At 45.2% G+C, this 12,772-nt stretch overlaps 1 protein-coding gene across 1 annotated transcript; it reads right to left on the reverse strand.

Annotated features, from left to right (window-relative positions):
* Positions 1-964: 964 nt before the first annotated feature.
* Positions 965-12,077, reverse strand: KNSTRN (kinetochore localized astrin (SPAG5) binding protein; the record flags this gene model as incomplete). The annotated part of the gene is given in 11 exon segments (XM_082617388.1): positions 965-1,741; positions 2,476-2,550; positions 3,321-3,376; positions 4,394-4,487; positions 4,655-4,760; positions 7,531-7,578; positions 8,451-8,580; positions 11,613-11,707; positions 11,871-11,944; positions 11,950-11,999; positions 12,002-12,077. Coding segments are annotated over 11 exon segments (936 nt in total). The 3' UTR covers positions 965-1,609.
* Positions 12,078-12,772: the final 695 nt, after the last annotated feature.

Consider the following 12,772-nt stretch of genomic DNA (forward strand, 5'->3'; position numbering starts at 1 on the left):
ACTGTGTGAATGTTGTGTGTGTATGAAGGAAAAGAATTTTAGCCCTATAAGTTAGGGTGGGACGTTACTTGACTTGATTGGGTGGCTCTGGGCAGCCCCAATAATGCTTAAGAGTAGGGGGAGTTGCTGAAGAAATTGGGAGAGGTGCAGAAAAAAATGGGAGATGGCCAAAGCCAAAGTCTGCCTAATTTGACTATGAAATATGGCGGTGCCTTTGGTGAACTGGCGGTTGCAGGGGTGGGGTGTGGCTGCTGTCGACTTCAGTTGACTAAGGATCCAGGGGGCCAGGTCCAGGATTGGCCGTGCAAAGCAATAGCAGAGATACACGCATACTTAGGAATGCAGGCAGCTAGTGACACAAACCTGGTGGACGGAGTGTGGCACCCACTGCTACAAACAGGGAACACCACAGAAGACTAGCTAATGTTCCTGGAAGATGGAGTTGGGGTGTGTGGGGGGGGCACTAGCCACAGATCACTTAATGAGTGGAAGAAAAATATTCTGGGTGAAACTGGAGGCTTGAACTTGTTACCTAGATTAGTTCAATAGTATTCAATGGACGTATTTAGGTTAAAAGGCTATTTTCGGGCTTCCCTGGTGGTGCAGTGGTTGAGAATCTGCCTGCCAATGCAGGGGACATGGGTTCAAGCCCTGGTCCAGGAAGATCCCACATGCCATGGAGCAACTAAGCCCGTGTGCCATAACTACTGAGCCTGCACTTTAGTGCCTGAGAGCCACAACTACTGAGCCTGCGTGCTACAACTAATGAAGTCCGCGCGCCTAGAGCCCGTGCTCCAGAACAAGAGAAGCCACTGCAATGAAAAGCCCACTCACCGCAACAGAGTAGCCCCCGCTCGCCACAACTAGAGAAAGCCCACACACAGCATCGAAGACCCAACACAGCCCAAAATAAATAAATTAAAAAAAAATTTAAAAATTAAAAGGCTATTTTCATTTGCCAGTGTTGCAGTCTGAATAGTTACAGAAATATTTATTTTAAAAGTAACACTTTATAAAAAAACAGAACTGATTTAGATTAAAAGCTCCAAGGTGTATTGTTTCATAGGTGTTATTGCTATCTATACCTTCACCCCATTTATTAAACCATTTCAGGTAACTTCCAGTTCGTAAATTTACAGTGAGGTTATAGAGCCCAACCAGGATGGGACAGAATGTGTTCCACGTTACGAGGGGACCGCAGGGCTCCTCAGTGATGTGTCCCGTGGAGCACCTGCGCACCACTGTTTCTTCCTGCACGTCTGAATGTGACCTTTTGGCTTCTCTGGCTGTGGCTGGTTTAGTCTCCTGATACTAATTCTGTGCCGCTCTGTTGCCTAGGAGGTTGGTCCAAGCTTTCAGGCCCCCTCTCTTGTAGGCCTCAATTACGTATTGTGAGGTTCAGGAGAGCTGGCCAATCTGAAGGCTGGGAATGCTTGCTTAAAGGAGGAATTGGCATTCCAGCATGAACTGTCCTTAATCCTACTGCAGAAACTGTTTTCATTCTGGGGATGGTGAGTCCTAGAAGATCATGGCCAAGAAGCAGATGTCTTAAGTGGCTTCCTCTGAGAGTTTATCCCCAAGAGGGAGCCATGTGGCCACCTGCTTTTTATCACATTTCTAATAGCTGCTCCATTTCCTCAAGGGCTGTTGTAAAATCATTTATTTGACTGTTACATAAGGTCTGTTGTTCTAGGAACTGGGCCCTCTCTTCTTCTTTTATCTTCAACTTTACCTTTAAGTCCTGCATGGAAAGACATTAAAAAAGACAAAAAACAAAAAACCACCAAACTCTGACTCACAGGAAAGACAATACCATAACCAGAACATTATGCTTCTGTTTTGTCGAGGAAGACCACCAGGATACTGACAGACATTGTCTTGTCTATCTTAGGTTTGTTTATCTGTGTTGGTTTTAGGAATTGGCTCTCTCTACTACAGAGTCTGTTATCTCAACTGTAGCAATGAAATCCTCTAGGATTCCGTGTAGTATCCCATGGTTCATCCAAGCAATCCAAAGCGGTCCAGACCCAAGAATCGGGGTTTCCTATTACAGGTTTCCCTGAGATATCAAGTTTCTACAGCATGGATTTCACACAGGTGTCAACTGTCAACCTGGAGCCACCTAGCGTGTTGCACATTGCCTCATGCCCTGCAGATGTGAACATTTCTAAGAGTCTTTAGAACAGAAAATTAGTTGAAAAAAATGGTGAAATCAAATAAAGTCTTGGAATTTAGTTAATAGTAATGCATCAATATTGGTTTCTTAGTCTTGAGAAATACAGCATGATAATGTAAGATGTTAATATTAGGGGAGTTGGATTCTCCATTATCTTTACAACTTTTCTGCAATCTAAAGTTATTAGAAAATAGTTTATTAAAAATGAATAAAGAGATAAATAAGAAAGAGCCCTCCACAGATCCACCTATTGTGGTAGGAAATGGTAATTATGCCTTGCAGAGATGTCTGCCTCTCACCTGTAACTCCTCCATCTGCTTTTTGGCTGTTTCGTTAAAAAGCTTCAGTTCATCTTGCAAAGTTTCTAACAGCAGCTAAGAGAAAAGTACAATGTAGTAACAAATCTTTATTGAAATGTGGGAACTTTCTTCATATAAACTAATCTCTTCATGGGAGTTGAATTAGATGATCGCTAATATCCCATCTGTTCAGTCACTGACTGAGTGTCCGCAAACGTGCCGGGCTCTCTCGTGGGCCTGGAAGAACCGAGTCCATAGCATGGACAGAGAACCCCACCTCCATGTGCTCTGTGCTACACAGGTAATATGAACGAAAGGCAGTAGACACTAAAGGGGTGACAAATTGCCTGGGGGAGCTGAGGAAGGCTTCCATACCTAGTATTCTAGGATTCTAAGATGACAACTGATCTTCCTGGGGAATAGATCACAGAAGCTCAAAAGGCTTTAATTGCAAACAATTGCCCTCCTACTTCAGGGAGGGAACCAAAGAGAAGACAGATTTAATTCAGGCTGGACCTTTGTAAGACACAGTTCTCAGCAAAGGAATAAGGGGAGAAATTTGGTAAAGCAAAAAGAGAGAAACCAGAAAGCTGTCTCTACTGGTCCACCCTCCTATGGGTTTTAAACTAGTACATTTTCAACTTAGACTCACTCATATTTGTAAGCACAAAGTCACCTTCCAAGTAAAATATGCTATTTTGAGTACACATCCACCACCCTCTTCTACTACCCTGGATAACTGAAGGCTGCTTCGTGGGCTTTGCCGAGCATACGGCAGAGACCTGCTTAGATCTGAAGGGCCTCATGCTCACTGGGCCTTCACCCACTCACACCCACACCCTCACCATTGAGTCCATGTGATCCGTGGTGGAGTCTTGCTGTGATGCCAGGGTCTCACTGCCTAAAACCAGTAAATACAACAAAGTCAGCCTTGCCTAGGGAACTGCAATTTAAAAGAAAATTAAAATCCCTCCACAGGAGTATTCATGAAGGAAACTTCTCTAAGCATCTGAAAACTCTCTCCCCTGAGTTTTCACCTTGGCAAGGTCACCCACACCTGCCCTCCAGAGCTGGATTTTATCTCCCCTTCCTCTCTAGGTATGGATATGGCCAAAACGTCATCTTGCTTCCTCCTCAGCTCAGCGGAAAATTTGTCCAAAAGAAATGTATAGGTTGTATTTTTTGGTTTTGTTAACAATACACAAAACTATTTTTAAAAGCTTTTCAGGCCTTAAAAAATTTTATTATTTTTGGTAAAAACAGTGCATACACGTAGGAAATCCAAAAATGTATATGGTGACTATCAAGAATATATCCTAAAATGCACAGGTTAATGGCAGCATTCAAAGTCAGCACTCCTTAATCAAACAAGCCTGGGCTCCTTCCCTGGGCATTCTCAGGCTCCTCAGGTCAGGCTCTCTTACAGTCCTGGGGTAATCCCTTCTTCCGCTTCCTCTCTGTGACAGACTCTGCCCTCTAGGGACAGGGTCAGAACAGGAATCACATTTTAAACACCGTGATTCTGCTAACTAGCCAGCTTCAGGAACCCTTTCAACAGTATTATCTCTCTCTCCACCTGTGAAGGTTACCTGTATGCTATATCCCTTGAAAGAAAGAAAATATTTCTGATCTATTTGCAAGATCATACCTGTCAGCACCAAACTAATGGTATAAAGTGTTCAGATAAGAAAGAGAGAATCCTCTCTGCACAACCATCTGAAACTCCGCTGGGCAGGCAAAGTCAACATCACAACAGAACAGAGTGGAGCTCCCCCAAATCTTCAGGGCTTTGCTAGGCAACCCCTGCACTGACTGGGTCAGCTGACACCATGCCAGACCCCTGATGCACAGTCCAGAATCACCCAGGAAGGGGCACATGCACTGACTCCTTTGAAGACAGTTGTGTGCCATCTCTTACCTGGGTTGAGGCCCTTGCTCTCCAAAATTGCCAAACAGCTGGCCTGAAACTTCTCCAGCAGCTCCACTTTTTGGGTCAAGTCCTTCAGCTCTCCCTGTAGGGGTGCCATACACACAGGGTAAGGCCTGCCCCATCCCTCAGGGACAGCCACAGCGCAAGCCTGGCATCTTCTCCTTCTGCGCTCAGGCACCTGGCGTGGTCCCTCAGGATTCCACATGCATCACCCAGTGCAGCTGATGGCAGGTCTGGTGGATCGCTTACCTGAGTTTCAATCAACTTCTGGTGCAACTGCTTGTTGACAGCCTCTAAGAGCTGGTTCTTATCCTTGAGCTCTTCCTCTGATTTCTCTTTACTCAGTGGCTTATAGCTGTAATGATAATCGTACGTAGATGAAGTGGTGGAGGGGTTAAGAGTATGGGCTATGGAGTCGGGTTGGTTCGAATCCTGGCATCACCACATAGTGGTATATGACCTTCAGGGAGTTGTGTAACCTCTCTGAGGCTGTTTCCTCATTTCTAGAATTAATACACACATCTCATAATATTATTATCATGAAGGATAAGAGAGAACACGTACAATTCTTAGCACAGCTACTGACACAAAAATTTAATAAGTAATAGCCATAGCCAAAGCAGTCTTGAGGGAAAAAAACGGAGCTGGAGGAATCAGACTCCCTGACTTCAGACTATAATACAAAGCTACAGTAATCAAGACAATATGGTACCGGCACAAAAACAGAAATATAGATCAATGGAACAGGATAGAAAGCCCAGAGATAAACCCACATGCCTATGGTCAACTAATCTATGACAAAGGAGGCAAAGATATACAATGGAGAAAAGACAGTCTCTTCAGTAAGTGGTGCTGGGAAAACTGGACAGCTACATGTAAAAGAATGAAATTAGAACACTCCCTAACACCATACACAAAAATAGACTCAAAATGTATTAGAGACCTAAATGTAAGACTGGACACTATAAAACTCTTAGAGGAAAACATAGGAAGAACACTCTTTGACATAAATCACAGCAAGATCTTTTTTGATCCACCTCCTACAGTAATAGAAATAAAAACAAAAATAGGGGCTTCCCTGGTGGCACAGTGGTTGAGAGTCCGCCTGCCGATGCAGGGGACACGGGTTCGTGCCCCGGTCTGGGAAGATCCCACATGCCATGGAGCGGCTAGGCCTGTCAGCCATGGCTGCTGAGCCTGTGCGTCCAGAGCCTGTGCTCCGCAACGGGAGAGGCCACAACAGTGAGAGGCCTGCATACCGCAAAAAAAAAATAATAATAAAATAAAATAAAATAAAATAAACAAATGGGACCTAATGAAACTTAAAAGCTTTTGCAAAGCAAAGGGAACTACAAACAAGACGAAAAGACAACCTCAGAATGGGAGAAAATATGTGCAAACGAATCAACGGACAAAGGATTAATCTCCAAAATATATAAACAGCTCATGCAGCTCAATATCAAAAAAACAAACAACCCAATCAAAAAATGGGCAGAAGACCTAAATAGACATGTCTCCAAAGAAGACATACAGATGGCCAAGAAGCACATGAAAAGCTGCTCAACATCACTAATTATTAGAGAAATGCAAATCAAAACTACAATGAGGTATCACCTCACACCAGTCAGAATGGGCATCATCAGAAAATCTACAAACAACAAATGCTGGAGAGGGTGTGGAGAAAAGGGGACCCTCTTGCACTGCTGGGTGGGAATGTAAATTGATACAGACACTATGGAGAACAGTATGGAGGTTCCTTAAAAAACTAAAAATAGAATTACCATATGACCCAGCAATCCCACTACTGGGCATATACCCAGAGAAAACCATAATTCAAAAAGACACATGCACCCCAGTGTTCAATGCAGCACTATTTACAATAGCCAGGTCATGGAAGCGACCTAAATGCCCATCAACAGACGAATGGATAAAGAAGATGTGGTACACATATACAATGGAATATTACTCAGCCATAAAAAGGAACAAAATTGGGTCATTTGTAGAGGTGTGGATGGATCTAGAGACTGTCATACAGAGTGAAGTAAGTCAGAAAGAGAAAAACAAATATCATATATTAATACATATATGTGGAACCTAGTAAAATGGTACAGATGAACCGGTTTGCAGGGCAGAAATAGAGACACAGATGTAGAGAACAAATGTATGGACACCAAGGGGGGAAAGCGGTGGTGGTGGTGGTGGTGGTGTGATGAATTGGGAGATTGAGTTTGACATATATACACTAATATATATTAAATAGATAACTAATAAGAATCTGCTGTATAAAAAAATAAATAAAATGCAAAAAAATAAAAAAAAAGTAATAGCCATTATCTTCATCAATATTAAGCCTTTTCAAAGTTCTGAGTCCTTCTTGATAGTATTTTGTCTTCAGAACTTTTAAGTCATGCCCAAATAACAGATGTGGAATTAAAACCTATATCTAGGGCTTCCCTGGTGGTGCAGTGGTTGGGAGTCCGCCTGCCGATGCAGGGGACGCGGGTTCGTGCCCCCGTCTGGGAAGATCCCACGTGCCGCGGAGCGGCTGGGCCCGTGAGCCATGGCCGCTGAGCCTGCGCATCCGGAGCCTGTGCTCCGCAACGGGAGAGGCCACAACAGTGAGAGGCCCGCGTACCGCAAAAACAAACAAACAAACAAACAAACACTATTTCTACAAACTTTTCAGCTTATGTTATTTCTGTCTGCAGGACTGCAATATGTCCAAGCAAGTCTCAAGCAGAGAAAGATGGCTCCTTCTCCAGAATTTCAAGAGCAGCAGCAGCATCAGCACACTCATCTCGAAATCACTAACCACACGCAGGCTCTCCGATCCTGAGGGTTTCCCACTCCTGCTGATGGGTCATCGCTAGGTTGGGGCAGTGGTCCTGGCATGGAGCTCCCAAACTCTTGTCTGGTACTCAAGATGGTAGCATCACTGATTCCTGCCCTGACAGTGGTTCTCAAACCCGACTGTGCCTCACCCCTGAAAATCCCATCTAGATTTCTGGGGTGGCATCAGACTCCAACACAGTAAAACAAGTCCTGTGAGTGATTCTGATGTACAACCAGGATTGAGCTCCACTACCCTAAAATGGTGGCCAGGTTTCATCTCCCCTGACGCTCACCTCTTCCTGATGTTCCTCCTGGTGGCAGTGTCTGTAGCTCTCAGGGGCCTAGAGAAGCAAAAACGAATCAGGATGTTAACTAGACTTACTGCGGTGATCATTTTACAATATATACAAATATCAAATCATTATGTTGTACACCTGAAACTAACACAATATTGTATGTCAACTATACCTCAATTAAAAGAATAACAACAACAAAGAAATCAATCAGAGAATCACGGTACTGTTATTACTTTTTTTTTTTGTATTTTTGTCCAGGCCGTGTGCAGCATGCGGGATTTTAGTTCCCTGACCAGGGATCAAACCCCGTGCCCGCTGCAGTGGAAGCACAGAGTCTTAACCACTGGGCTGCCAGGGAAGTCCCAGACAGCACAAGCTTGAGAAGCTCTGAGGGCCCGTGCACTTTTGTTTCAGCCCAGACTACTGAAGAAAGCTTATGAATAGGGCACGGGCTCCCCTCCTGACCACCTCAACAACCTGACAGACCTGCTTCTGCTCAAGACAGTGTGGCTACTTCATGTCAACCTCACTCACACGGGAGCTGAACACCAGGTAGAGGGACACACATGCACACTACACTGGGCTGGACTGCTCAGAGCAGCAACCTAGGCTAACAACTAGGCCCCACCCGCCACGACTACCACTTAAGGCTGGTTTGACTGCACTGCTGCTATTTGTACACTCAGAGCAAATGCTGAGAGAGGAAAGAATACCTCTTATTGTAACCCTGGCTGTGCCTCTTCTGACCTGATCAACACAGAGGGTTCTGACAAACAGGTCAGCAATGCTGCACTGCTATAGGCCACTGACTACAGGCCAATCCTTCAGATACCCTGTGCCCTCAAAAGCCCTAATTCTTGGTACTGAGCAATTTCTAGCCCAATGTTCTAATTGGATACCGATGCTCTGACTCTCACCCATTGTCTCGTCTTGGTTTGATGATTTTTGTAACATCATTTTCTGAATCTCCTGAGTGAGGTCGAGAAACATCGACTTCTTTGGACCTAACAGGTAATAGGCTCTTAGAAGTGGCTCGAGTTTGTGCATCTGCAAAGGAAAACAAGAGGGTGGAATCCCACGCGTCATGACCCAACAGTGCAGCTCTATAAATTCAGAAGAATAAGACTTCTAGACCAATTGGGGATAGAAACCAAAATTCTTTAAATGTGACAGTACAGTGTGTTTGAGGGTAGTCAGAAGCTTGCTGCTACAGCAAACTGAATGGCCAGAGGGTATAGATGTGAAAGTGAAGATTCATACAGCAAAGAGGATGACAGGCAGTGTGGCCGTCAGCAAGGCAGAACACAGCTGAGTCCTTCGTTACACAGCAGTAGAAAGGAACTGTCATTCAGCTCCTAAGCACTCCGCCCGCTCTCCTAAGGCTACACTCAAGCTGCTTCGAGTTTCAGCAGTTGCTTAGTTGTTTTGACCAGACTGGCTTCCTAACTAGTACTCTAAGAGACATCTTTGTGCCCCAGCATCTAGGAGAGTATCTGGCATATTAACAGAGGTTCAAAACCTACTTATTGAATAAATGGAACACATCACAGTTTCATGGGTTATTTCACAGACCATCTCTAAACCAGCTCCTCTATTCTTTCCCTCTTCCATGCTGACTGCCTTTACCACCAGCCCTTTTTTTTTTTTTTTTTTTTTTAACGGTATGCGGGCCTCTCACTGTTGTGGCCTCTCCCGTTGCGGAGCACAGGCTCCAGACGCGCAGGCTCAGCGGCCATGGCTCATAGGCCCAGCCGCTCCGCGGCATGTGGGATCTTCCCGGACCGGGACACGAACCTATGTCCCCTGCATCGGCAGGCGGATGCTCAACAACTGCGCCACCAGGGAAGCCCCTACCACCAGCCCTTTTAATCTGTTTATCCATCGTTAAGTTTAGAGGCTTGTTAGGTTCCGTTTGATATTCTGTTCTGATCCTGCTAGGCTACTGCCAGGTAACCAGAGAAATGGCCCTAACATGACATTCTTCTTCCCCAGAGGAGAGCACTTCCCCCCTAGCCCTTATGCCAGCCCTCTACCACACACATCTTTCTACCACTTACATTAGATAGCAAATTCAAGTAACTTGTTCTGGAGTTAAGCACGCACCCCCAGCACATGCACAGGATTCTTCTAGTTTATACTATCTTTCACTTTGTTCATTGTAAAACGGCTCCTTTAAGCTTGACCTAAATTAAGAGCCATAACAATTAAATCAAGGTAAAGAAATGAGGTATAAAGCACTGGATCACAGGGATTAGGAAACTTTGTGTTTGATAAAGATTTATTTTGATGACTCTAGCTGCACAACAGTTTGGAATAAATATGATTTCTCAGGCTAACAAATTATTTCATTTATAGGTACACTCAATTCACACTTACATCCTATTTTCCCCTCTTACCCACAAAACAAATATTAAAAAGGTTCTTTCTGAGGTCTCTGTTGGAAGTAAAAGGTAACTTTGAGTGCATGAATTTACCTTTTCCTCTCTCAAGTATTAATAAGTTACACACAATAAGAAATCTATCTCATGCAAAAAGGTGTCAATAGCAAATTGATCAAAATTAACACTCTTCACTGACTGGAATTGGTTTCAATAAACCATATTTGTTAGATCCTAAGGACTGCATCATAGGAAAAATTTAGCAGGATTTAACAAAGACTATCTCCTTAAAATGAGAGATGCGAAGGAGGGAATTGGATGGCTGGTGTCAAGGAAGGGAAGACTTGTTTTTCACTGTATATCGTTTCCCCACTTTGGATATTTATTTATTTTGAATGTTACCTATTCAAAAAACTAAAAAAACAACCAACCCATGCCTAAAATCTAAAATCCTGAGAGGCAGCCTAAACATGTTAAACTATTTAGGTTACATATGATCATAAAGCTGGGACAAGGTAAAAAGCAAAGAGATGAAAACTTCCAACTTGACTGGGGAGATGCCAGTCGCTCCCCACTGAACAAGAGACTGCTTTCTAAGGGAAAGGCAGCGTAAGACCGGCTCCATTTCCTCCATCAACTCCTAGGTCCTGCTGATGCCAGAATTGCCACTCAGGTGTTCTGAAGCAACATAGGACAAACAGAACCCTTTGAAGCCTTTGAATTAAAGCCTATTTACTTCAAAGGTCAATCTTGCTACTGCTCATCAGTCAACTGCATGGAGTCATCTGGGAAGGGATCTTAAATAGCTGCTTCAAAATCTCCTACCACAGGTTCTAATGTTTGAAGCCTATTCTGTGCTATAATCTCTAGATTAGGCAGCTCAGCAACTGCAGACTTTAGGAGAAGACTTTCAGCCGCAAGCCGAGTAACACAAAGCAAATGGCAAAGCAATCAAACACTGCTTTTATTTTTATTTATTTATTTCATTTTTTAGTTTTTGACCATGCAGGGCATCTTGTGGGATCTTAGTTCCCCGACCAGGGATGGAACCCAGGCCCTTGGCAGTGAAAGTGCAGACTCCTAACCACTGAACCGCCAGGGAAGTCCCAAACATTGCTTTTAACCATCTCTCTTCTCCCAAGATTCTCGAATACTAGTTAGGCCTGACCCTTCTCTCTCACTTCACTCAACAAATGTTTACTGAGAATGTACTATATAAGGGACACTGTGCCGTTACAAATGTGAACCAGACACAGTGTGAACCCTAGTGCTCCCTAAGTATCCTGCTTTTCATATGACTCTCTTCTCTCCTCCCTGACAACAAACCCAGTCCCTCCAGATAGCTCGTCTGGAAATAAAACAGGTAAATGTTTAAAAAGGGATTCCTAGTTTAATGGGAATAATATTGTAGAATAATCAACAGCTTAAATCTAATTGGTGAATGCAGCAGAGTTCGGTTTGGGGGAGCAGGGGTACGGGTCAAGCCTAAATTCCCACCATGTGGCCCCTCCCCTAACTCCCATCATAAGCCTAGACAGCTCGGTTCTAGGGGAGTTAGAGCAGGCTGTCAGAGCCGATAGAACCCCCTCCCTTGCCGGAGCCCTCCACTCCCAGCCACCGATTTGATCCCCCATACTCCTGGCTTGACCACCCGGGGCCAGTTCGCAATGCCCGGGGGTTAGGGGCGGCGTGGACACCCACCTGCGGACAGGCCGCTGCTCAGCACAGAGGGGGGCTGCAGGGTGTACACTGTCTTGACCACGCTGGTCATCGTAACGAGGCGGCACGGCTGGGGCCTGGAAGGTACAAGGTGAATGTTACCCAGGAGTGGGCCGGGGTGCCCGAGCAGGCGGAGGGCCCCAGAAGAGCGCGCCTCGGGAGAGAGAAAATCCTCCACTCTCAGCCCATCCCATCGGCCTCCCACATCCAGCCCAGTCTCCCGCCCCAGGAGAGCCGAACCCAGACGCCTGCTGCTCCTGTCCGCAGGCCTCGTCGCTCTGGTTCAAAAGATGCTCGGCAATAACTGCCGTACCTCAGACCGGGTCTGCCGCCGGGTTTCAAACAGAAACTTCCGGTGGCCGGGCGGGAGGGGTGCGATGAGCTCTCTATAGGCGGCCATGTTGTACGGAAGGCACTGCCGTGGGCGACGCCTTCAGGGGCTGCCATGCTGTACGGAAGATCAGAATCGAGGCACGGGCGCGAGCTTCCTGGCGATGGATGTGGAAGCACCCAGGTCTGGGCGGGGGAGGGGAGTGGTGCGCTTTGCCGGCCTAAATGGAGCTATGAGTCTTTGGCGTCTTATTCCGGCCTTGGGACGCAAACGCTGTCACGTTTAGAGTCCATGTCAAAATCTTTCTCTTTATTTGGTCTGTGATTGTTAGGGATGGTGCATGATACCGGATAGCCAGGAACACAGAGAGGGATGGGCAGAAAACTACACGTTACAGGGTGGAGAGTGGCAGGCGAGGTTTGGAGAGGGTCTGTGAGCTGAAATACCTGAAACACCTACCCTCAGTCCTAACTTTAATAACACTTATCCAGAATTTAAGCGGAGATTCGAAGCTACTCCTAGGGAACAGGGCAGGGTTCTCAAACAGTGCACTAATTCATTTCGCTCAACAAATATTTATTGAGCACCTGCTATGTGCCAGACCACAATTCTAAGAGGGCAGATGGGATGAGGGCAGCAAATATCAACACTAACCTGGGTTCTGCCCTCTTGGAGTTTACAATCCAGGAAACAGCAAACAAATAATCACACAAACTTGTCAACTGTATCTCAGTTAAGCTGAAAAAAACCAAATAAATATATATTTATCAACTATAGTAAAACTATGAAGGGAAAGTACAATGTGCTATGA

This window comes from Mesoplodon mirus (assembly GCF_964341445.2).
Source record: "Mesoplodon mirus genome assembly, chromosome: 4".
Classification (NCBI taxonomy): Eukaryota; Metazoa; Chordata; class Mammalia; order Artiodactyla; family Ziphiidae; genus Mesoplodon; species Mesoplodon mirus.